This window comes from Lethenteron reissneri, chromosome 43 (genome assembly GCF_015708825.2).
Source record: "Lethenteron reissneri isolate LAM-NWPU_2019-01 chromosome 43, ASM1570882v1, whole genome shotgun sequence".
NCBI lineage: Eukaryota > Metazoa > Chordata > Hyperoartia > Petromyzontiformes > Petromyzontidae > Lethenteron > Lethenteron reissneri.
In genome coordinates, this window is record NC_083821.1 from 379,586 (window position 1) to 405,771 (window position 26,186).

A 26,186-nucleotide genomic window follows, 5' to 3' on the forward strand; every position below is an offset into this window, starting at 1 on the left:
TGAAAGCCGACGTGACTGCAACAACTGGCGGATGGCTAACGGGACATGGCGGTGGCTTCAAGTGGCAGCGGCTGGCCTCCGAGCAATGTTGCAGTGCCACTCTCGGCCTTGCTGTCATCGCCACTGCATGCCACTGAGTTCCACTGCTGCTGTGGTGGACATGGAGGCCCTGCCAATCTCAGCAGAGACATTTGGAGTCAGCCACCCAAGCAACAGTCCTGACAGCTATCGTTTACAGAGATACTCGACTGGGAAAATGTACTATGCTGGTAAAAGTAAAAAAACTATCGATATTTATTTCAGGCCCAACTAAAATGAAATCATATGGATCTTATTTCACACAGGAGTTCTCATGCTATGTATACGGGGCTCTTCAATGTGAGTTTAAACCTTTATTAAACAGAGAAAGTAAACTAAAGTTTGTGAGATCACTTCAGCTGCAGCACTCTCATTCCGACATCACGGCGTTGTGCGTTCTGTATGTTCACCCAGTTACTGCTGTAACATCACAAAGGTATTTCTCAAAGCGAGCTCTAATCTCCTCTTTATTTATTGACAAAGCGTCATACCCATGTAGGACGACCTGGGGCACACAGCCATAACAGGCAACTTCAAGAGCTTTCTACATTTTGGGGATCCTCCCTCCACTGTTCAAGCCAACTTCCTTGTTTTGAATTAGAAAATACTGGAATACACGAACCATGAAGGTCTAGGTAGGGAGTTAGCCCCGGCAACCGACTTTGTGTCTCTCTGGCTGCTGATTGATGTCCTTCCAGAAAGACCACCGGAGCTTCTGGAGCTTCGACATCTTAGAATACAACTGGACGCTCGCCTGGAATTCAGATGCCATAAAAATAGCCTGGTGAGCAAAGCGTTCGGCCGGGTGACCTCTTCAGAAATAAACTCCGACGCGTCCTCCCGAGTTGTCGCCCACTGCCTTTCGGGGCCTACGTCGGCGATATTCTTACCGAGTGCCGAGGCAGACGCGCTGCACAACGGCATCTGTTGTCTCGTGCTCTGGTGCGACAGGACAGCGCCGGCCAATCGGCTCTCGTTATTGAGCGGGCAACGTTGCCGATCGGGGACGCGGAGTGTTTGGAGCGCCGAAAAGGCTATTCGCCGGGTGATGCCAGGGAGCGCAGGTTGACCGATCGGCGCAGCGATCTTGCCAAATGGATGCAACAGCCGGAGGCAGCCTGAAACGCCGGCGCGCCGCGTGGTTGCGAGCTCGCATTACCGCTGGCTACACCAGAGCTGTGGGTAACGCTGATCACGAGGCTTTGTTGGGTGATGTGTCGCGTTACGCGACTCGAGACGGCCGCACACGAACTCTTGCTCAAGACACCGCCAGTGCGAGGGCCCGGTGAGGCTGGCACGGGCCTGGCAGAGAAATGGAGCTGCCACTGTCCGATTTCCCACTCCCTCTCTTCATAGCCCAGCTCCTTGGGCCATGGGCCCAGGTGCAGGTGCACTGCCTGCACTGTCGAGTTGCACTGTCGAGTTACACCACTGGTGTCCAGTGGCCTCCACCTCACCACCTCTGTGAGACGCTGGTAGGACAGAGCTACCCAACCCCTCTTGGCCAAACACAGGGACACAGCCGAGCACCCAGCACAGCCGAGCACCCAGCACAGCCGAGCACCCAGGGCAGTTGATCACAGGGGGGCAGCCGAGCAGCACCCCGAGTAGCGGAGCAGCCAGGGCAGCCGAGCACCCCGGGTATGTAATCACAAGAGGCAGCTAACTACGCACTCAGGGCAGTTTAACACCTAGTAGGAGGCTTTCACGACCAATATCATCCATAATAGAGGTTTTTTGGGTTAGATCACGTGTCGGGTGGTGGCGGGTTTTCACGACACATTTATATATTTACGCGATCTAATCCAAAAAAACCTCTATTAAGTACTCCGGGCAGTTGCTCAGGGGGCAGCAGAACACCCGGGGCAGGCTGAGTACATGGGAGAGCTGATCACATGAGCCACTGAGCATCCAGGGCAGCTGATCACATGAGTCACTGAGCATCCAGGGCAGTTGATCGCAGGAGGCAGCTGATCACAGGGGGCAGTTGAGCACAGGGGGTAGATACCATCAAGGGGCAGCTTCCTTATTCCTCCACGCAGCGCAGTCACGGATGATGCCGGCTGCCAAAGCACCCACGCACACCATCGCGTGCACACGGGTGTGAGTGGGCACGTCACGGGTAAATGAATTCCGGCAAAAGAGCACGAGTACATTTGATCGTCCATTACCTCTCTTTGCAAGCAGGTGGTAATCCGAGGAGAATGCGTGTGTTTTTGTGGGGAGGAGGAAGTATACAAAACTTATTTTGCTTTTATACAACAGATCCCATAACACCTTAAAGCTCTCCCCCTGGCGACCTGTTGCATGCCAATAGGCCAACATCACAGCCCCCATCACGGACCTCAGGGCAGGTGACGGGGAGCCGTAAAGGTTTCGCAATTCTCACAGTAAAACGTAACAGCGCCCAAGTACCTTTCACTGAAGCACGCTCTCTTCACGTGCCTGTCAATGAATGCACAATAAAAAACACGAGGGAGTGACTGGCGCGCGAGAGGGGGGGGGGGTACGGGCAACTGTAACACGTTCTGTGAATGGGGAGAGTGATTTGTCAGCCAGAAATGGCTTGAAACAAAGTCCAAGTGATCTCCTGTTATATTCCTAAGCGAGTGGGGGACATTCTGCTTCCCTGTGGTGGGGCGAGTCTCTCTATAGGACATCCATTGTGGACTTCCCCCACAAAATGGTATCTATTTTATCGACCCTGAAGGGAAGGATAATGCGCTGGATAAACGACTTAACTAGGATTTGAACTCGCAACCCTTATGATTGCGAGCCGTTCGCTCTAACGATGAGCTACGTGGCCGGGAAATAAATAATAGTAATACCAATACGCGCGACTTGGGATTTGCAGACAGCACAAGCCAAGGTTGTAACCATTCTATCAGTCCTCCCACCATGCCTTGCATGTCACGTGACAACATCTCTGGGAGTATAACGCACACCAACTCGGCTGTCGCAGGAACGCGTGCATGGGCCACGTGGCCGGGCAGCAGTGGAATGCGCGTCGGGTCAGAGATCCCGCTCGGACTTGCCCGGCGTTTTATTTCCAGATTAAATCCTGGCGAGGCACGCGCCCAACGCATTGACGGATTACGGCGCGCTGTTCACACGGTGTTAATGACAGGGGCCGGCCTACGCCGCGGGTCCGGCTAAGGGGGCACCGCCTCTCAAGGGCCAGGCCTCGGCACGCCGCTATGCCACCACAGCCACCGGAACAGCAGCCAAAAACTAGGGTCTCGCTCTGAGATCTGCGTAATTGCTCAGAGCAGCGGCAAGGTAGCCAATACGGCGAATGAGGCAGTCCCGGAAGAGGGAGGAGCCGGGAAGCGATGGAGCGACCTGCATAATGGTAAAGTTTTACGGAGAGAGAGGGCCAGGCTGAAAATGTATAGGAGGCAGGAGTTGGTAGATCACTAAGAGATGTGTACAACTTCCCAAGATGCGAGGCGTCAAGGTTGGATCGGGGATGGCAGCAGAGGAAGTAGTGGGTGCTTGCGAGCTTGATGTTTCGCGTGAGCCGTTGAGTGTTACCCCTTGTCAGTACTTATTTTCTCCGCTTACTATCTTTCTGCCAAATGCGGAACTCCTGAAAAAGGAATATGTCAGACGTCCCATTGCAGGACTCTTCTGAAAACAGCCTCCTGACTCAGTGAGAGCTTCCTGCATAAGTTGTTATTGTTATGAACAAAAGGAAATGTTTTGGTATTGTGAGCACGAGACCCGAATATTATTATTATTATTCCTATATACAGAGTTCTTTGAGCACAGAATGCGATGCAAGGTGGTGGTCAGCTCTGTCCAGTCTAGGCAGGTTACAAAATTCCAGCAAGTTCATCACAGAGCTAGAACAGCCATTCTTCTTGCTTAAGGCTGCCACCTTTGCATTTAAAAAAATTGTACGCACAAACATCAGGCACAAAAATGTTGAATGTCAGTCAAATATCCTGGCAGGGTGGCAAAACTCGTGCCTCACATCAACACGGATCATGCTCATTTGAGCAGGAAATCACCTTTTTGTGCTCATTCTCTGCTGCTGCTGCTGCGAGCATTAACATTTCCTATGGTCATCCGGACTGTCCCATCATTCCAGTCCAGGCTTAAGATCATCCATTTCCCTCTGCCTGTGTATTAAATAAAAGTGCTCTCTGTTTCTGTGCAGTGTGGTCATGAGATGCGGTCAGATTTGTATGCAATATAAACCAAAAAGGGCATTGTATTGTTCATTGAGAGTTAACATGCTCTCCACAAATCAACATTCCAGGGTTTTAATTTGTGTGGAAGTGCAGGGGGTTGGTTTGCTTTTTCTTTTCATTTTATAATCATCCGCCTCCCGTGGACTTCAAATAGCGGCGTCCCACTTAGCGGGCCTGCGTCGTCGTCACTGCTATTATGTCGTCGTCGCAGCTATTACACTTAAGCAGATCACCTAATTCATTAACGCATGCCACGCGCATGACGCACGCCTCTGGCGCTGGGAAGCAGCACTCGCAAGGCTAATTGCTGACAAGATAAGCAGGCTAATGAGCTGTGGGGGAGGACTGAAGGCCGGCCCGTCAATGGGTTGGGGCAGACGTGACGGCACCGCACGGTGAAAATATGCCGCCAGACTCTGTTTTTTTTATATTATTGTCTTTCTAATTTTCTACCCCAATTGTGCGATCGCCATCGTGAGCCGAAGTACGCATTCGGATCTCTCGCAGAGCAGTGCAACGCTTTGTGTTCGAGAACAGCCTGCAGAAGTGCATTTTGTAGAACTACTACTGAGAACCCTTCAACCAACCTCTGGTTCTCACGGTAGAGGGCAGCACTTTCCGCGCACGCTCAGTCAACACAAGTGACGTTCGTTCAACGTGACGATAGAACCAAGCAGTTTATGACGCTTAATAAAAATGCATTGTTATGTTCGCCGTATACACATGGAATCATGGAACCATGAGTGCGAAAATTCATTGATGCAGCTAGGACTTCAATGTAGCACATAGAGGTGCCAGAACACAGATGCACTTGCGATAACTACTCGGCAAGAGAGTAATCGAAGACAAAATACGACATTTAGAAACAGCACAGTTAGATAATACACCCAACAAATGAAAATAAAACAATTTAAAAGCTAAACTGTGCTTGAATCACTCCACGCGTAAGGGCCACCCCCATAAACAATGGCGCATAAACAAATCAAGTTGGAATGGCGCAAGCACCAAGTGTTTTTCCTGCAGGACCGCCGATAGTGCTGCGATAAACGCATCAACACGTTTTGGGCAACGTGTGCCAGCCGGCAATAAGGGGCACACCGAGCTGGATCCTGGCAGCATGGGTCACGGGAGGTGAGGCCCCCTCGCACACAAAACCCGTCAACAACAAAACTCTCGTTTCGACGAAAACTATTTGTCCTCTTCAAGCGCCGCTGATGAGAATCAGACCGTGCCAGCTGCACGTGGCTCAACGGGGGCAGAGGGAACTGGACTTAAATGGCACAACATGAAACAAACAGTCGACGAGCATGGGTTTGTCGCGGGCTGTGAAGGCCACGATGCGAGATCGCAGGCAAGAGCAGACGGAGACAAACAAAAGGACAAGCAAACACGAACGCGACGCCAAGGCACGGCGCCCTCGCAGAGAGGGCACGGCGGCCCACGGGCTTGCGCGCTCGCTCGTTCGACCGCCGATTACGCTCTCGCATCCACTGCAGGCTCACCCACGTGCTCACATTCTCATTGATCGTACCTTTATATGGATCATACCGGCTGTAGTAGTCGAGACAGCCACAGCACGATGTGAAAATGTAACGAATCAGGAGATCAATGTCTACTCCTGGCGCCTTCCACTGGCTCACCTCACCAGCCTCGACATGAACATAGAAATGTTGCTCATCAAACTTTCTGCCCTGCATGCGAAGAATATATGCTCTTTCTCACTCTCCCATTGAGCGGATCCACTCGCTCTTTCTCACCCAGCTTTCTTGTGTCTCCCACCAACTCGGTCCCACTCAACAGTGAATTCACCATCTCACTTTCCCACGTGCTCACCCTCTCACTCACTCTCCCATGAGCTGACCCTGTAACTTTCCTGCCTCTCCCACATTCCGGGTCTCCCACATTCCCACCCTCCCGCCTGTCTCTCCCGATTCAAAAAATGATCAAACTGACATTCACCGAGACAATTACTTCCTTCCTCTGCGACCCCGGTAATGAAGCTTGAGAGACTGAGGTCTGTGGCTGTATGTGTGCGAGTGGCCATAAAACTGGTGAACAAACTGCTTCAGCCGAATGGAAGACAAAGTGAACCCGATCGCAAACACAGCCTCCTCCTCGGGAGTCTCACAATCAACGCTCTAAACGAGCGCTACTGCTCACTGCGGAAACGCATCCCGGGAGTCGAGAACTTGGCCAGGATTGCAACCATTTCTCACTCGCTTGTCCGTAGACACCCACGCACAGTTGACTCAGCTCTATGAACATCATCTTTACGCAGAAATAAACAAAATAACACGACAAGATGTAACCAGGCTACAGCGACCAGCGGGGCCCGGCAGGGCCGGAGCTGCGTGATTGCTTACGGGAAACCTCTTCCCGGCCGCCCAGTGAGGTCGAGGCCCTCCCGCCGCCACGCGCCACCCACGGCTCCATCTACTTCGCTTATTTAATGGTACGGTGACGCACAATGCTTGCTGGCCTGCTAGACAGCGTACTTGCTTCCCCGCTCGCTTGCCCACTCACCTACCCGATGACCCACAATCGTGTTGGTTGACCCCCTTGCTCGCTCACTTGCTAGTTCATAACCTCATTCCCATACCCGCCCGTTCGCTTGCTCACCCGCTTACTCACTTGTTAGCCCAGCCGCTTGCAAGCCTGCTTGCCAACATCGTAAGCTGCGAACATCTGTGTCAGATCACACAGAGCAAAAAATACCAAGCTGGGTCCCATGTGTCCTGGACGCTGGACTTTGGAAAGATGGGGGACTACACATGCCTCAAAAAAGGGGAGAATTAAAGACCAGGAGTCTGCTAGCACGGTCACAACCAGTAAGCCGACAGAGGTTACAGACACCTTATCCACATAGGTGGTGTGAGCTGGGCTCCAGGAGATCTTGCAATGCCTCTTCGACAGAAAAGCATCCGAGGGAATAACAACAAGAGTGCCTTAAACGAAGCTGCATGGAAGCCCCATCGCTTACGACACAATTGATAAAATATTTATATATATATCATAACGACCCCTAAAGGCGTCACTCGGTTTCCAGACCTTGAAAAGCGCCATGGCAGGAGATACGTGCGACGTCAACGGCCGTGCGTCTAAAACGGGCGGCAGGGAGACTTGGCTGCCGCCACAGCGACGGCTGGCGCTTGATGTGGCAGGGCCTCTCACCCCAATGCCCTCGAAGAACTGGCGACAGAATCAGGCAGATGGCAATCGGGGCACGTGGCGGGGGGGGGGGGGGTAGCCGCAGCGTGACTCGACGCCAATACCACTTTGTACCGAGGCCTTCTTCCCATCCACTCTCTGCTCACCATCGTGATTCAGTTGAAATAACTGCTTGCTCACTTCCTGTCTCGCGGAGCGTACGGCTGTGAACGTGCAGACGGGTAGAGGGCTACTGGAATTGAAACACGTGTCGTCGGGCAATCCACTCACCAGCTGCCTGGTGGTTGTGAGCGTGAACCTCCAACCCACACATCCGTTTCCTCTGGGATACAGCTGAGACCGAGACGCTCTGAGACACATCGCATAAGCACGGAGGAAATCCTTAAACCGCGTCTCACAAATCGCCCCACCGCGCTGCGGGCGCACACGAGTAGCAAGCGCCAAGCCGAACAACTGAGCACACCGACTGTAGGCTTCCTTGGCAAATTCTCATTTTTTTCTGTACTGTGGTAAAATGGACCTATGGTGTTCATGGAATGCTTTTTTTGCCTCGTACATCGGGCAACCCCACGGCATCAGTTTAACAGGCCACACTGCTGATGAGACTCTGAAAGTCTAAATGGGGTCTAGAGTTTGCTGCTGAAACTAATGCTGCTCGAATCAACTTGGACCAACGTGTTAATGACTGTATCCCTATCAGCATTCAATGTGCAACGCACCTTTCTGTCTAACGAGTTCGTCATCGTTCATAGACAGCTCTAGAGCTGGTTTACTGAAGACCCTGTCCCCAACGTGATCGATGTGCGTAGTTACAATGTGCTGATGATTAAGAACAAGAATTAGACCTGTATGAAGTTGTAACATTATCTTGCTGCTGTCTAACTTCGTTTGGTCATCACTTTCACTCTATTGAGATAAAAGGCTGCTTGCGTTACACACGCAGTAAGTCTGGTGATGCCACGTGACATGTGAGGCATCATGGGAGGACCAGTTTAACAATCCGTGCCTTTTGCCGTTTAGAAATATTTTTTAAAGGCAGTTGTGTTCACACAATGTCACTTATTTCCTGTTGTTGCTCTTCACTGCCAAGAGTCCATATAAACTACGGGGCCCATCGTCCAAACGGGCAAAGTGCAGCTGTGAGTTTGAGTTATCACATCGCCATTCAGGGTACAAAAGAGATAAAATCCCACGAATCACAATGAATAATTAACATATAGACAGAGATAGCACAAGAGGACTTGGGTCTACTCCACGTGGTTATATGACAATACCATCAACAAAACAACACAGCACCGCCCTGGAAGGACCGAGAATAAATGGATCACTTATTTACGAGAGCAAACACCTCTAGGTGCAATTAGCACTTTGCACAATACCCCACTCTGTTCGAAAATAAACCTGCAAAAAAAGACAATTTACTTTCCCGCTGCCGCCACCCGGATGCATATCGATCAATCTGCCACAGCAGCTCAGTCTGGTTCAGCCAGTTCTACGCTGCCCCCAGAACGCAAACGGTGCGAAAGAAGCGACCCAGCCGAGTCCAGAGTTTATTAACAAGGGAGCGATAAGATGTGAACCCCTGCACGTGCGGGGGGCACCAAGGGTCACATGCGCACACCTACACACCCCACTTCCCTACCCAGGCAACTCCGGCACCTGTGCCATAAACGCCGTGGGTGATTGCGACACGTACAACCACGCAGGTTGGTGCGGTTGTACCGTTTCGCTCTTTGAAGTTGTGCCGCGTGCTGTTCGGCACGACGTTTGATGTTTCAATCCGCGTTAGGGCGGCAGGGTTGGTGGTGCAGAGGTAACGCTCGTGCCTCGCAGCAAGAAATTACTGGGTTTGATTCCGGACTCGGGCACCTTTCTCTGTGAAGTTTACACTTTCTCCCTTCTGTAGTTTCCTCCCATAGCTAAGAGCAAATACAATGCAAGTGGTGTTGACCAAAACACCGTTTTCTGCAGCACGTAGAAAATCACTGTGAAAGTTTTTCTATGTTTTGGTTTTATTAATCCCTTCTTATTTGCAGCGTCACAAGAGAAAACGCAGAGCATAAGCACTTGGCTAAAAATCAGCCCTATTGCTCCATGCAGACTGCATTTGTCAAAGAGAAAAACAAAGATCCCCCTCTAGCCCACACAAACTGTTGGGAGAGTGCTGTCAGCAAGCACCTATTAAGGCCTGCATGCCATGATGGGGAGGTGTGGACAGTACCATACCTGCCTTCCTTTGACTCCCCAATGCTGATGAGCGCCAGAGAGTGAATAGTCACACTTGTTAATGATCATTTAATGCTTCGTCGACCTATCAGAAGACCAGGAACTGGAACAGACAATTACTCCACCGATGGTATCGATGGGCAGGAATTGAACTTTCTGAGTTTGAGGTCCACACATACTGTTAGCGCGCACCTATGAAGACCAGCACAGCAGACGAGGGGGTGGGTGGCCAGCACCACACAAAGCCGCGTTTGTCTCTCCAGTGCCGATGTTTTAAACACTGCACCAGGTACTCATTTTAGCCTGAGTTGACTGAGGAAAGGCCCAGGACCTGTTCAGACTTCCGTTACTGATGTTGGTTGTGAGCGGAAATCGAACCCGAGGCGCTGGGTTCATAGGGCAGCACGCTAATCACGACACTACCACTCCCCACACATACACACAACAACCACCATTCGCCACTAAGTGGCGGTGACGTCACCACGACGCTTGTGCCAGGCTATGTGCACGCTGAGGCCACGTGAAGTGTCGAACGCCCGCTGGCACGAGGTCACAGGACAGACCCAGGTGCCACGGGTCGACTGACTGAGATCAGTGGCTGATGCACCACCTGTACCCCTACTGTGCCAACTTGCTGTGCTTTAGCCACCCGGCGCTCCGTTCGTTGTTGTGAGCATCACTCCTCCGCCCTCCGTTGTTGTTGGAGGGCGACTGCCTCCAACTGCCCAGTAGCGTCCTTCACAAGCCTCCTCCACAGAGGCCAATCTTGACACCGCTGGTACCAGTCATCGACAAGTCCACTCAGCTCCACATCCTCCTGTACGACATAACTCCCATCTCTTCTCTAGCCCATGTGACGCCCGTTTAGCCACCTCAATCCGGCCAAACAAAAGCTGTTTAGGCATGCGGTGGCTGGGCATGCGGGCTACATGACCCAGCCAACGCAGCCTTGCCTGCCGGAAGAGCTCAACGATGGAACTTTGTCCAGATCTTTCAAGGATTTGTGAGCATCCTCACACAATCCAGCCTGGTTAAACCGAGGATGGATCGTAGGCAGGCCAGCCTAAATGTTTCTAACCGGCAAAGATGTTCAATTAGGGGGGTCCATGTTTCGCAAGCGTAGAGAAGGGAGGGAATGACTGTGGCCGAGAAGACCCGAAGCTTCGTGTAGAGCGACAGACTAGATAGCTTCCACACAGCGTTACGCAACCGATGAAAAGATATTGCCGCTCGACTGATTCGGAGTGAGACCTCTGCTGTCAAACCGGAGCCGGTCATGAGCACACTGCCTAGGTATGGGGAACTCTCCACTCTCTCCACAACTGCCCCATCACCACTTGGAAGTTGTGGGGGTGGAGTGTTCGATGGTACAAAATATCCAGACAGGTGCTTAGTTTTGGTGGGGCTGATGGTAAGGCCCCACCTATTCGGGACGTAACCGGGGTTCGTCGGGGGTAGGAGTGGAGACCCAGGGTAGGAGATCCGCACACGGGGCTAGGGGAGGCTACTCCGCCCGACCGACCGAGGTTGAGGTAGTCCTGGCCCAGGGCAGGGAGGAGAGCCGAGTTAGCCGGGGTTGTAGGGATCACAGTCCCCTGTCCCCTGGGGAGTAATAGGCTAGGGGGGTTTTGGTTCGGCGTAAGCCCTCAATAAACTTGGCGTCAGCCCCTAACGGAACCTGCCTCGGAGTCGTACATTGCGCCTCAACACATATGCCAGCATACACAAATGCCTACATACACATAGGCTGAACGCGCACACACACGGATGGACACGAGCCTGTTCAAAACACACGCAATTATACCGCCATGTCTGTCTTCACTGCATGTCTGCACATAACACCATAAAAATCCTCCTTAATTGGCTTTCTTTAACCATAGAATCATGTAAACAGTTACTGCTAATCGCTAAATTACTCCACGTATCATCCGACAGCACTTAAGTTTCAACGGTGGTTGAGGTCAGAATAACGTTGGGCTGCAACCAGTGACTGCCAGCTATCGCTTATGGATCAGAAATATGCACATGACAAGGAAAACATATAAACTAATAAGTTTATAAACAAGCGTGGATAGATGCAAGATTGGAATTACACTGAGAGCCAGAAAAAGGAACACATGGATCAGGGAACAAACTAAAATCAGTCTTCATATTGACAATAAAGAAAGTAAATGGGCTTGGGTAGAGCACATTACTCAGCAGGCTGATGATCAAGACTGGTGGCAGAATGACAGCCAACGGATGGAACGCATCCAAATGGACAATCATTGCGGAGATGGAGTGATATAATCCACTCGTGTGCAGGATGGATTGTCGCATCGCATTACGGTGATTGAGGGAGATAGCGTGGGGAGCCCTTCATCCAGTCGTGGCGAGACAACAGCTGACGATGATGATCACGAGAGTAAAAGTGGAGCATGAGGCCCATGCCACTTGGAATAATAGCTCCAATGTATCCAAGCAGTCAACTTTGGTGAGATGACTCAGGAGTCTATGACGGAGAACCCTCGCATCGCCAGGTGCCGAGCCGTTGGGCATGCAAGATTACACCCGCGACTGCTTCCAAACTAAGCGTGGCGCTACCATTCCGCATATCGGTCTGGGCCGCCAGAGAGATGAGGCACGTCTGCGCAGCACGCAGCCAAACACCTCTCAGGAACGTTGCAGCCAAAGCTGAGTTCGCAGCAGAATCGATAACGAGACCGACTTAACTCTCCTTCCAGAACCAGATGTCGAGTAGATGCCGTTGCCTGCAGTAATAACCACAGAATGCAGTGTACGCGGGCTTTGAAGAGGGCAATGGGCACATTGGTACCGAGTTTAGGGGCCTGTATCGGGGTCTCATGGGGCCACCTGGGGACGGCACACTGTGAACCCAAGTAAAAATAACCTAATTTGCACTGCGTTAGGTTCGTATGTGCAGCAACACTAGTCAGCCTGGGTGTATTACCCCAACAACAATTTTGTAACAGCTGCGAAATGTGCAAGCTCAGTTGACCACTGGGGCAATTGAAAACCAAACCTCCATACCCCGCATGCCTTGAAGGAGAATTCCGCAGATCAAGAGAAACAAAAATAAGAATATGTAAATAAACGTGTCTCGCTAAACAAGCGAGATATGTTGTGAGAAAATTCGTTAAACGATCATTGTTTTCCCATGGACTCACATGTTAAAAGTCGGGTTACGTTTCAGCCTCAACCTTTTTCACTCTTAAACAACTTTTTTAATCTGTGAAATACAAATTATAATTTTAAAAGAGTGATAAAACATCAAACGTAACACTTACTCTGATAATAGATCCATTGCCTTCTGGCGTATTCTGGTCTAACACCGTTTTGAGACTCAAAAGAAAGCTGTCTCTGGTGTGGACCAATTAGTTTCAAAGACAATGCATATATTATCAGAGTATGTTTTTTGTTTGCATTCTGACCACAAGTATCGTGGTTAATGCAGACATGGTTCCTTGTAAAAGGTTTCAGTTTGGTGTTTTAACATCTTAACACCTGTTTTGTTGCCAGAAAAAAGGGGGAAACCTATTCTCACTTACTCCACATTAAGAACCACAGCGCTTGCACGTACCTGTCCTCAGCGTCTGCAATAAATTAGTGCCGCCAACCCCCCCCACCTCTACCACCCCTCCCTCCCCACCCATTTGTGCCAGCACGAGGCCCCTCTCTCCGCACACCACGAATCACGCGCAGCGCACGCAGCGCAGCACAACCGGTGAACAAATTGCGGGCCTGCTTTGCGCCCCCTGCTGCCACAACGCATTCGATCGATTGGTCTCCGCTCTTTAAGAGAACATTTGCTCATTTTGCGAACAAATTGGTCTAAAATACAAATTACTCGATATAGCTAAATCTTGTAGAAAGAACGCCCGTTAAGCGAGACACGCCTGTGTAGACCACATGACAACATGCCTCGGTGCTTGGGCCGGCACGGGGAGCGGTTGCCCACGCAGGTGGAGCCGACGGCATGAGCCACGGCGCCGGCAGAGGTTCCCAGCGTGCCACGCCACTCATTATCATCATCATCAGCCAGGATAAATCCACTGCTGGATTAAGGCTGCCCCGAAGCCGCTGCCACTTCTCATAGTTCGCCGAATTGAACACGCAGCTGCCCACACTGTGAATGTCTCTGTTGGTCGCGTTCCCTTCCTTGGCTGCCACTCGGCTGGAAGCCTCCACCACCGGCCATCATCCCCTTCCAGCGACGTTTCCTGCCCATGTCAACCCACGTTCTTGAGTCTAAATGATACCTCAGACGTGTGTATATTCTTGACTTCGCGTGTTCCTGTTCTGTATCTCAATGCAATTCCAAGTATCTCACAGCTGCGATTAGCACAATTGGCTCCGAGTACGGTGCAAACGAAATTAAACATACATACTCGCATGCATCCATCCTTCCATGCTTCTATGTGTACTTTTACCAAATGGAACAAAACTGGAAAAGCAACTCAAAAAGTCCCTGACATTTCACTGCATAAGTCCTTGCAGATATTTCACGAGTCAGTACCACCAAAGGCAGAACAAGTCCAGTGGTACCCATTTTTGTACATGGCCAATTCATGCCAGTTACAGAACGTTTTAAAATGAGCGATTCTCACATATCACCGGCGAATAGAGTTTGATGCATAGCCACAACTAACATCAGTGATGAGTGAGATCCGAACCGGTCCTGGAGCCTGCCACTTCACCAACCCTCACTGACTAGCTTGGTGACCAGTGTACAATCAAACAAACCCAGTGACCGACATGGCGCAAGGAGGCCTTCATCCAGCAGTGGATTAACCAACGGGCTCCATGTAAATTGTTCCAATTGTTTACCCAGGGCGGCCTCACCAAGTCTTAACTCTTTTTCAGGAGAGTTCTGCAGAGATTTTGCAGTAGGGGGCGATGATAGGCACATTTCCCAATAAAGTAATTTGCAAGTAATTTTTCACATTTAGTAAATCTGGACAATGACAGAGGCACAAATTTTCCTGCTCTTTGTTAAACGTCACGGGATCTTTAACGTCCATCGTGACGCAGACAGCGCGTAATATTTTAACGTTTATTCGCCTGCCACAGAAACAAGGGCGGCCTGCCGGATACGTGGACTTATTCAATATGAAAACGGCGATGACGAACGCTGGCAGCTGCGGAGACCGGCGCGATTGCCGTGGCGGCAGCAAAAAGCAGCGCCGGTGGTCACTAAGCGTGCCGGGATCCCCAGCCCCAGTCCCCTTGGTGATCGAGGAAAAGCACAGCTCCTGGCCAAGACGTCAAAAACAGCCCTGACCAAGCGCTCCTACAGGATGGCAGATTCATTTCCGTTTTGACAAAGGAAGGCAGGCACCCTCTGGGCACGATGCTGCGAGTCGTGCAGGTCGCATACACGGAAACGTAAAGTGGAAATCTATATTTTTGTTGCCGGCACCTTGTTGGGGGAAAAACCACCCACCAGGCAAGCGAACCTTCCTCTGCACGGTTTGAATAATGCTTGTGTGCGCACCCCCCGCCCCACTGCCACAGCAGGAAATAGATCGTAGTTGTGCTTTTATAGTTCATGCCTAGCAAACACCAAACACGTGTTTAACCCAGTGAAGATTAACAATGGGGAAATGTTCACCTGCCATCACAGAGTATATTAATCAAAGGTTTAGAAGATGCCACCCAAACAATGAAAGGGCCGGTCTTGTTATTTTGTAATGGAGTACGCGAACTGGAATGAAAATGGAACAAACATTGAAAAGTGTGCAAAAAGGCATGGAGGGAAAGTGCACTGGCAGACAGAATGAAGAACACATGAGATAAGATTGCACATACAAATAAAAAGAGACATCACATCGACGCTTGAGTTGGACAGTCACTCGCAAAAAAAATGAGCAGGTGGTTCAGTCAAATTATGGAGTGAGAGCCAAAGGGGATTCAAATGCATGGAAGACAACCCAGGACAATTGTCCCAGGTACCTATCGACTTATCATCAGCTATGGTCCATCCACTGCTGGATGAAGATCTGCCCCAGCTAACACCATCGCTCATGGTCGTGTGATGCCACAATCCATCTCACTCCTGCGGATGAGCTGATCTCATCACTCCATCTCCACAGTCGTTATCTTCCAGCGAGTGTTTTATTTTTGCTAAGGCTGTTATTCCATCACCAGGTTTAATCACTGGCCTTCATCCCTTATAGTGATAGGTGTTTCCCAAACGCACTTATCTTATTAGTCATAATGACACCTATAACCTGTTGACTCTCCTGGCATTATACAAATGATACTGACTGATAGAATCGTCATCATCATCATCGTGACTGCAGATCTTGACAAAAGGAGAGAGGCTACTTCTCACCGCATGCTTTCAGAACAATTTCTTGCTCTCACACGGCAGAGGAATGACAGCATTACTCATTTCTGACCTGGCTCTTTGTTCATCCCAGATTAGCGCTGCATTAATGGGGATTGTAAAGAGTGCCAATCTCGCGTAAATGTCTGTATGTGCGAGTGTATGGTATGGGGAGCTGTTGGGTATCAGTTATTGCACCCCGCTGCGAACACGTTCGATTTTCACTCATGGCCAACACCAGTGTCGATTATCTGAACCATTCCTGGGCTTCCCCTAGGTCGACTCAGCCTCAAACGAGTACGTAGTGTGGTGCATAAATATTGCCGCTCAGGAGCAAAAAAAGCGGTCGGGCGTGGTACCTTCATAGGTGCTCGCTAACAGCACTTTCCCCACAAGTCTGTTAAGGCTATAGGGGGGATCTTTGTCTCTGATGGTATGGGGAGGGGGATGTGCATCACCACCACAGCTTCCCAGAACACCGCATTCCATGGCCGTTGACTCAGCCAGCTAATTTAGTACAGTGCGGAGCAGCAGGGCCGACCTGTGATTCGTAAGACTTTCGCTAAATCGCAGGCTCGCTCACTCATGGTGACTAAACCATGACGGCGGCACTCACAATCCTATCTGCTGTGAATCACCGATGACCGCTTGTGGGCAAGAAGGCTGGCTGGCGCTACCTCCACAACCCATGTGAGTCACGGTGCTGGCAGGAGCACCCAGAGCCCCCGATGGCTCCCGGCTGAGCCACGACCTTGTGTAATACATAATCCATGGAAGAACGCGGACACATTGTCTCCAAATGTCTGGGCAGAATGCACCTCCGATTAGCACGGTTGGCTGCGTACGGTGCGAAGGAAGTGCAACACACATACATAAAGGTGCTGCCCTGTAATCTTCTACTCACGCCACTGCTGGGGGAGTTCGAGATGGTATTTTTGTGATATTCTTCTTTGCTGGTTAGACTTGTTTGTCGAGGTGCGAGTAGTACCCACACTTTACTCTACGACGTGTGACCTGCCTATAACCTTAACTGTGGTATACTCACTAATACCCCTGGGTGATAAGCAGTGGGAAAAATCAGTTTCAACTGCAGTGAGATCGAACTGGTAACCTCTGGATTGTAAGAGTGCTAACCGGTACACCATGGCAGCATTGCCAAATGCATTAAATGATATCGAACTCGTAAATTCGTTAATTTAGTAAGCATATGTTTGAGCTGCTCCTTTCCTCCGTCAATCCACCTCTTGCAGTGGACAGACTCTGCCTCTTGCTCCTCCCGCATGGCGGTGACACAACCTAGAGGTTCATGGTTCTAATCCAGCGGCCGGCCAGATTATTGTCGAGGGTGTAATAACCACGATAAGAGTACGCACCGCCCGCTTCACAGTGTACGTCACATATCCCGTGACGTAATTGGCAAAGGTAGATTATTGCGAGAGATTATATCCTGGTCTCTTGACCAGATAAGAGTTAAACACCTGGTTAAGCAAAGTAAACTTGGAGCTTGAAGGCATGTAAATCATATATTGTAATTGACTCTTACAACCACGATACATGCACTGAATCGTTTGTGCAAGAACTGATTATTTACAATGTATTATGCATATTATACACACAATTTTTCTCTAGGCTAATTGATCTAAGGAGGCTACAAGATAGAACAAAGGAGACAGTCGATACAAACGAGACACTACGAATTAGTCTAAAATTCTGAGCCTAAAAGACAACTCGTGGGGGCAAGGGGGTTAACTGTTAAATCATTAAATGCCTGCTACACAAGGGACGCACAGACCAATAATGGCGCGTGTACACAGCTGATGGCGAGACGGCAAGCAGCTTCGCTCGTTGCAGCATTAGATACTAGATGTACAGGTAGCTGCACATTATTAAACCAAGTAATACGCGCTCTACACATAGTAATCTACATCTCCCCTTTTTAGTCGTTTCACCAATACGTCGTCGTCACTTTCTTCATACCATTACCCCATTTGTGTCGCCTCAACCCAACCGTACGTCGCTGACAGCATCGTCACTCGTCCTTTCTCGTATCTGTCACTTCGGCCTGCTCCTCCTCCTCGCCTGTACATTAACTACTTTGTGTTAAAGTTGACTGCTGTACACTAGTGTTGAGTAGTGTTTTTAGTAAATTAATGTAACGTTGTGGGTACGTCTTGGATGAAGATGCGCGCATTAATACAACTTAATGGTACCATCCGTTGTCTTAGAGCCATTGATCAGACTAAACACTGCCATGCGCAGTTCGATCGCATGAAAGAGCAGAGCTACAACAGAAGTTAACTTACTGCCCATTAACTTTAAAGATGAGAATTTCAAAAACAGCCATTATAAAACATGTACCATTACCTACGCTCTTCAATGTAACTTTTAACTAAAATTCTATCTCATCCTCTGGGTCACTGCTGGATTGTTGAAGCCAGGCTGCTGGTCGGAGTGGGCCAATCACCCCACTTACTGACCACGTCTGGGACACAGCACAACAATCAACATGCACAGTCGTTCGCTTTTTATGGCAGCAGCAACGGCTATCAGCCAAATGACTAAGTACCTAATGAACGTCTAATTTTGCATCCGCAGGTAATATTTCCTTTCATTGTGTACGACGCAAATTCGCAGAGCGGGTGTGTGGAGGTGTACCTGCTAACAAGTGTGCGCCGATTTCATAAGAAAACATCAATTGGTGTGTATTGTCAGAGGGGGGGGGGGGGGGGGGTGAAACCTTGTACCGCGTCAGCTGAGATCGTGTGAAAGTACAGCGCTTGTTTACACTCGCCGCTTATCTCCGCGCTTCGGGGCAAGAGGGAAATTACATCCGATAAAGCCACGAACACGCGGCTCAAGGCTGTTGTGCACGCACAGACTCCTCCTAACCACGGTAAACGCGTTTACGACACCGTATTGTGACCCCCATGGATATATGACCTCGGAGTCAAAACTCCCCTCGGCTAGTTTGGGTCACTCTTCTTTTCTAATAACTGTGATGATGCTGGGAATTAGCCTATAAGTCCTGTAAGAAATAATGATAATATTGCTTCGTAAGATGTGACCGCCGTCACCAGAGCCAGATCATGGATCACATGATCCAATACCGCCCCGGGGAATACCACATCCAGCAAGCCTCCACCTTGGGTCTTGAATGACTTTATGTCCTCAATATACACATAAAACGTTGCCGATCCACCTCCGATTAACGCGGTTGGCTACGTACGGTGCTAAAGAAGTTCAACATACACACCAAGAATGTAGACACAAGCCAACATAGATTACTTTTTTTAAGAATCCTTCAGTAAACACCCTAACCCAAAGGTAACCTTAACCATAGCTTAAGCCTATATAGTATCCAAACCAGGAGGGGTACATTTTCCATGGGGAGGGGAGGGGGGAATCCACATTGCTTGACCATAATTTAGACCCCAGAGTTCAAATAATATTTAGCATTCAGATTCCTTCACCAAAATTATATCGGGTCAAAATACTCTCACGCTGAGGCCCACTCATAACAACCCTGCTGGTGTGGGGTACACCTCTTCCCAGGCTCCACCGAGACGACGCATATCCAGGTGGCTGCGAGTGAGGTAGCGATGATGCCACAGCCACCAATGCCAAGGGCGGCTCTGCCACCACCAAAACCCCCGTCTTTTATTAGCAGAAGTAACTGCTGCTATTACCCAAGTCACTTCTTTATGCCACTATGACCTTGGAAAATAAAAACAGGTGTTGCAGGCTGCTATGGGGCTAAGTTGTGGGCAGGGGGCAAAGTAGCAACATTCAATGTGGTACTGTACTATGTTCTGACGTCTATGCTACCCGCCTTCACCAATCCGCGCTGATTAATGTGCTAATAGTGAAATAACAACCTCCATAAGACATGTCAGCAGGGCATGAGGCGGCCCCCATCCAGCAATGGATTGGCAAAAAAGTTATACATGTGCATGTACGAACATGTCCAAATCAAAACAAGCCCACCAATGTTATCATTCGAAAGGACAATACAGAGGGGAATGGCCCTCCTACCGATGTGGGAGAGAGGACAAATTGACTGGCTTGTAGTTATAGACCACAGACTTTGCATTGTGACATTGAAAACTCATGAAAATTTTAAAGAAAGTTGACACATGTACGGATTTGTAATTGACATACGGGCAGTTTTCATTAGCTAATGCATGCATGACAAAGGAACGAAGTAGTTTTGATTCGTGCCTGTATGCCACTGCCAAAACAGTTCCTTGAATCCCTATTTGAATACACCTGTGTCACGGTGGCACCATCTCACGCCTCATCTCAACAAAAGTACAGTTTTTTCTCTAAAAACCTGTTTCAAGGACAATAAACATACTGGATGTAAGAGTGGTTAGTTTGACAGGCAAATATATTTAAAAAGGCCTCGACAAAGTGGCGTTGTTATGCCTATGTATATGTCTCTCTCTGTGTGTCTCTGTGTTATATCTCTCTGCTTGTGTGTCTGTCTATGTGTCTCCGTGTCTGTGTTTTGTCTCTCTCTCAAATTTAGCAACCTTTGGAAGAACGTAATCAACCAGGTAGGGTGTTGACTTATGTTAGCCGACTCTCTGTGTTGTATTAATATTCTTAGGTTTTTTGTGTTGTATTGCATTATATTTCTACTAGGTTTGTTTTATCTTTCATTCGTAGCTGATGATGATTGCTTGTGTTGCAATCGAAACGTCGTATGCTATTATTTAATTTATTGTTCTTTCTACGTGACTTTACCGAAAGAACCAAAAAGGCAAATATATTTTAACAACTGAGCATGCTTGATTTGCATCCAATGACATTCTTGAACGGCATCACGTTAGCAATCGTCTTTCAAAAACATAACCCTTTCATTTTTCATAAGATACACGTAGCAGGGGATTCTGGCAAACATCAGATCGTGCACTTGACATTTTTTATTAATGCTTCAAATCAAGATTTTTTGCAAGGCTTTATCTGGGCTAATAAGTGCTCGCAAATGAGATTTCTGGCCATACTGAAGTCACCACGAGGAAAAAAAACATGCACCCACCGCTCAAGTATAGCATTAAGGTCAACGACGTCATATTCAAAACTTCCAATAACAGGGGCTGACGTATTGTTTATATCTCTACATTTTAAACAATGAACGTGAAAGAGCAGGCGATGGCGAGGCGCACCGGATGGATTTTATGGTTTATTTTCAATAGCCTGTGTTGCATTACGTGAATTAGAGTGCTTAGCTGTTGCTGGGCAACGAAAGCTATCTCAACATTTCCTGTAATCTGTGGCGAAAAAAAAGAACAGCTTTCACAAATGCTACATGAGGCATGATGGCCAAAGGGCCTCGTACATTTATCAGACTATCTCCAACTAGACCAGCAGCTCATCACCAATGAACAAGCGTGTGCACCTCAATCACTCCTTGACACGAGGCGCCATCTCATTATCAATGAACGAGGTGAAAATTCATAGTTATAGATCACATAAAAGATGAAATTCAAATCAAGAATGAAATTAATCGTCAATGAACATGAGAATACACTTCAGCACTGAACAGGGCAACATCACCTCATCACGACACGCAAGACGACACCTCGCCACTTACTGGTACTACTCACCACTTGAGTCTATATATTATCAGCAAACAGCTCGTCATCAATAACCATCATCAAGATGCTTTCGCTTATAACGACGAATCACTCGAGGATGTAAATTGATTATCGCAGTCATCAGCGATTGTGTATCCACTGCTAGATAAAGGCCGTCACCATCTCGCACGGTACTGTGCTGCTACCATCCATCTCACTCACGCACATTGACCAATTCTCATCGCTCCATCTCCGCGGTGGTCGTCCTCTTAGACGCGTTCTCTCATTTGGTGCTCATCGTCCATAATCCTCTCTAGCCACGATGTGTCTTGCCCAAGCCCCTTCCGCTTTCTGACCAATGAGTACAAAACGACACTTCGCCACTTGCTGTTGAACTTCACCTAACGTGTCTTCAGCTCATTCAGCTGACACTCAGACCCAGTAAAGGGGTTTGTGGATATAAAAACATTGTTGGACTGCACTTCTACGCTCCGGCGCCTCTGCTGCCCTGTCGTCACCAGCACGCAATGGCAAGCGTGAAGGTCAAATGATTTCACACGACCCGCACGCACTGCGTGGGGTGGCCCCCATTCAGCAGTGGATTGCCAAAAGGGCTGTCGCCTTGTTGGCTGTAGCTGTTGTTCTTATGGCAGGACACATCAAGCGAATTCCGACGGGAATGTCGCCAATGCCTGGGGGAAATAACCTACGGCTCTTTAAGGACTGCTTCGTGATGTTATTTATTAAGGGCCGTCTCGTGTTCAAATAAAACGGCGGCTTACTCGAAAAAAAATGTCTCTTCTTATTATTTAGGATGGCAACCCCTGTCCATGATCGTATCACCCGGAATGCGCCCGACCCCGTCAGCCTTGGGAAGCCAAGTAGGTTACAGCCTGGCTATGGCTTCCGTGGGCGACCACGAAGCACTAAAACAGGCTGTATGAGCAGTCGACCCACGACCACAGCGGCATGGGTGGCCGTCATCCAGCAGTGGACTGTCAACACGTGCTATACACAGAAACACGAATACCCCCTCCCTCCCCCCACCACGCGGGAGGCCTAGCCTAGGGCCGCGGCTAAATTTCCAGGCGAGACCGGTACGGTCTCGGCTTCGGGGTGGGGGGACGGGGTGACTCCACGGCAGCGGTGAACGCTGTGGCCGTCAGGACGCGTGCTACCTGCATGGAGTCGGCGCTGATGACCTCCCCGCCGAACCTCCTCGCCATTTCGATGGCGAGCTTCGACTTGCCGGTCCCCGTGGCGCCCAGAATGACGAGGAGAGGGAGGCGCCCGGGCCCTGCCACGGCGGCCGTCATTGCAGCCTCCGCCCCACGTGATCCGCGCGCCGAGCACGTGACCGCGGTGGCCGCCTCCACACTGAGCAGGAGCCGATTGATCGACCCCACGTGGGGTCACCGTGGGGTCAGCGTGGGGTGGCTTGGTGAGCCAGATAATTGGGTCAGAAGTGGCGGTGTATCGCTGTTGATGATGCCTCCTCCAAAATAGATCTTCTTCGCATGAGACTCCCGGGTATCTGTGTGATATGTGAATCAATCGATATTTGCCTGAGTCGAATGGTCTCTGTGCGAGTCTATGGGTTTCCGTGTTCATCTCTGAATATCGTTGTATTATTTGTTTGGCTGATGTTGAGAAAGAGCAGTAACTGTAATTTTACACGGAGGTTGTTGAGCCAGATAATTGCATCGGGGGTCGCGGAGTGGTGTGTGGCTGTGATGACGCCTCCTCCTCCTCCTACGACGTATTTGTGAGTCGGACATGGAGTCGTTGTGTGTCCCGTGGCTCTGTTCTGGGTGGTGACGGAGTAGCGGCCAACGAGTGTACCGCTTTGAGAGCAGTACATCAACTCTCAGGAGACGGAACGACGAACTCTGCTCACGTGCAGATGCTTAGGTGGACGACGACACCACGAGTGTGAGAGATGGCAACAGATTGGGGAGACTTTCATCCAGCAGTGAATTGCTCGTTGCTGATGACGATATTGAACGGTTCTCTGGATGATTGGAATCCGTGCCGTCGCCTGCCTCTGGGAGTGGCCCAGCCTGGTGGTGTCTGTCGCGACGGGGAGAGGTCACGGAGCCTCCCGAGCGGTGTCAGCTTGACCCCAACGCGGCGGCGGCGGCTCGCTGACGCTAACGAGCACACAGCCTCCTCCTCCGCCGTGCCACGCGCCGTGACATTATCACAAACACGATGTGTGGCGTTTCTTATTCTCTGTTTAATAATAATAAAACATTTTCGCAACGCGTCAAAAAATTCCCAATTTTAACACGTAGCAGGGCTTTCGCGACTGATATTATCCATAATAGAGGGATTTTATTTAGTTAGATCGCGTAAATATTAACGTGTCATTAAACCCACCACCACCCAACACGGGCAATTAATGATGTTTGTCCCGTAAATAGAACATGCCAACTCGTGACGAGTACAGCACTACACCGGTGTGTTGCAGAGCAAAGCCATAACATTTATAATTTGAGTATGACGTTTTGCAAGTAATTGCAACTAGCATCATTAGGCGACAGCCTGATTTGTGGAGAAATCCTTCTGTTTCATTCTTAAATTCCTCATTGTCAAACCTTCTTTGTGGTGATGCTGCACTGCCCTGTAGGGGAGATGTTGTATAATGGGTGAGTGTTTGGGCACTCTCCCTTCTAGATAGCAGAGGTAAGAGAGGCCACAGGTATTGAGTGAATCATACCTGGGGATCAACCCCAATACAAATTTGATCCTAATGTTTCTAAGTTTAAGATATTTAGCTACAAACCCATACAAACAATTAAATCTATAAACGACTTTGTATTGATACTAAAATTATACTTATTTTACTGATGAATTGCATCGTGTTTAGCCATGATGCAGTGTGGTATCTTATTCCTCCTGATGTTGCTGGTACATCTGCAATAATGAGGACACTTCATCAAAACGCTCACAAGTCGTGTAACCGCAGTTTACCACACGTTAGTGTGGACTCAGGTTTGCAGACAAAACCATGGCCCTGGCTTCTTGCCCTTGATGACTTCATTCGCCGTCGGCCTGTGTCGGCCTGTGTCCTGAAGTCCCGTCACAGCCACAGATGCACTTGTTTATTTAGCCTGCATCGTCCCGATAACGGATCACGCTGCAGGTGACTTAGGGGTCGTCCATAAATGACGTCACGCGATTTTGGACGATTTTGACCCCCCCCCCCCTAGTCACACGGTGTCACAAAAAGTCAGACCCCCCCTCAAATATGACGTCACAATGCTCTGCCCCCCCCCAAAAGAGATAATACATGCTTCAAATCGCTTTAAACTATTGTCATTGTAGTGCGTATTTAATGTGGCGCTGCAATCTGATGTTGTAGGAGAACACATTTATTAAAAAGTCTATTTAATTAAGTAGAACGTGTTGTCTACATTTATTTAAAGTTGCGCAGTTTGATGTGACGTCACATTTCTCACCCCCCCCCCCCCTCGTCACACATCGTCACAAATATCTGACCCCCCCCCCCTAGGTGCGTGACGTCATTTATGGACGACCCCTTACTTCAAAAAATCCATGAAACGGAGCGAGACCCAATCAGAACGAACTAAATAAAACCCCCCAACGGCTGCAACTGCGGGAGGCTGGAGAGGTTGGGGGCTGCGGTGTCGAGTTCCGATTGCTCCTTAATCAGCTCACTCGCAGATGTTTGCGCTCAAGTGGGCAGCCAGCGACCCTCGACGAATGCGGAGCAGCTAATAATTCACCTGGCGCGCAAAAAGAATGCATCTTTGCGAGCACGGTGAACCTTGGACGCAGACAACCCGCACACGGATAGGCGCTTTAACTGTACAGCGCTCCAATTATTTGTCAAATTCCCCAGCGCAACGCCATCGCTTCCAAAGTGACGTTGCACGTGTCCACGATGGTCACGGATGTTCGTGGGCGTGCCACTCTATTCCGGGACACACACACACACCTTTACCTGGCTTCACCCTGCAGGCAGGCAACAGCAGGTGTCACTCCACATTGACACTGGGTGCTTTTCATTCACACCTTGACAACCGCAAAAAATGCGAGCGGATCTTTTGAAGTGGCCTAACAATGTGAAGTCCGGGGCGAGACCAGGCTGAGGTGCATCAACCGGTTTCACCATTTGAAGTCTTCAACAACCACTGGGTTCATGTTTTTCCACTTGTCGCCGGCAGGCAGCCACCTTATCACTGCTGTAACTACGAGTTACATTCAAGCACTCATTCCCTCCACCAATGTTGAGTACTGGGTCTACCCACCTGTTCAACCACCACACTGCAAGTCACAACACACTCACCAACGCACCCACTCGCCAGACAGCAGGTCACACCACTCACCCGGCTTCTTTCCTCGAACGGAGCCACTTTGGAATCCCCTCCTATCGTCACTTGTCACAAGTGTTTACAACTTTGCTCATTTCAAGCAACGCATTAACTCTTGATCTTTAATAGTTACTTGTTGCTGGCCGCTTGCCTTCTTGGGCCTTTCGGCTTGTGCTCAGTAACCATGATAAATACATAAGTAACCCACCACACTACCCGTAAGGAATAGTGCAATGTAGGGTTGCCACCTGTCCCGGTTTTCGCAGGTTCATCA

General features: G+C 49.5%; 1 protein-coding gene across 4 annotated transcripts in view; it reads right to left on the reverse strand.

Moving 5' to 3' along the window:
- TRIT1 (tRNA isopentenyltransferase 1) overlaps positions 1 to 22,928 on the reverse strand; it is a 56,926-nt gene extending 33,998 nt beyond the window's left edge. For 3 of the 4 annotated variants that reach the window (XR_009756369.1, XM_061569594.1, XM_061569591.1), the window contains exon 1: positions 22,754 to 22,928. Coding sequence is in view for 2 of the 4 variants with exons in the window: in XM_061569594.1 (XP_061425578.1) it covers positions 22,754 to 22,891 (138 nt within the window). In the remaining 2 variants the exon portion in view is untranslated. The remainder of the gene's footprint in view (positions 1 to 22,753) is intronic. The other variant, XM_061569592.1, reaches the window with a different exon arrangement.
- Between the last annotated feature and the right edge of the window lie 3,258 nt (positions 22,929 to 26,186).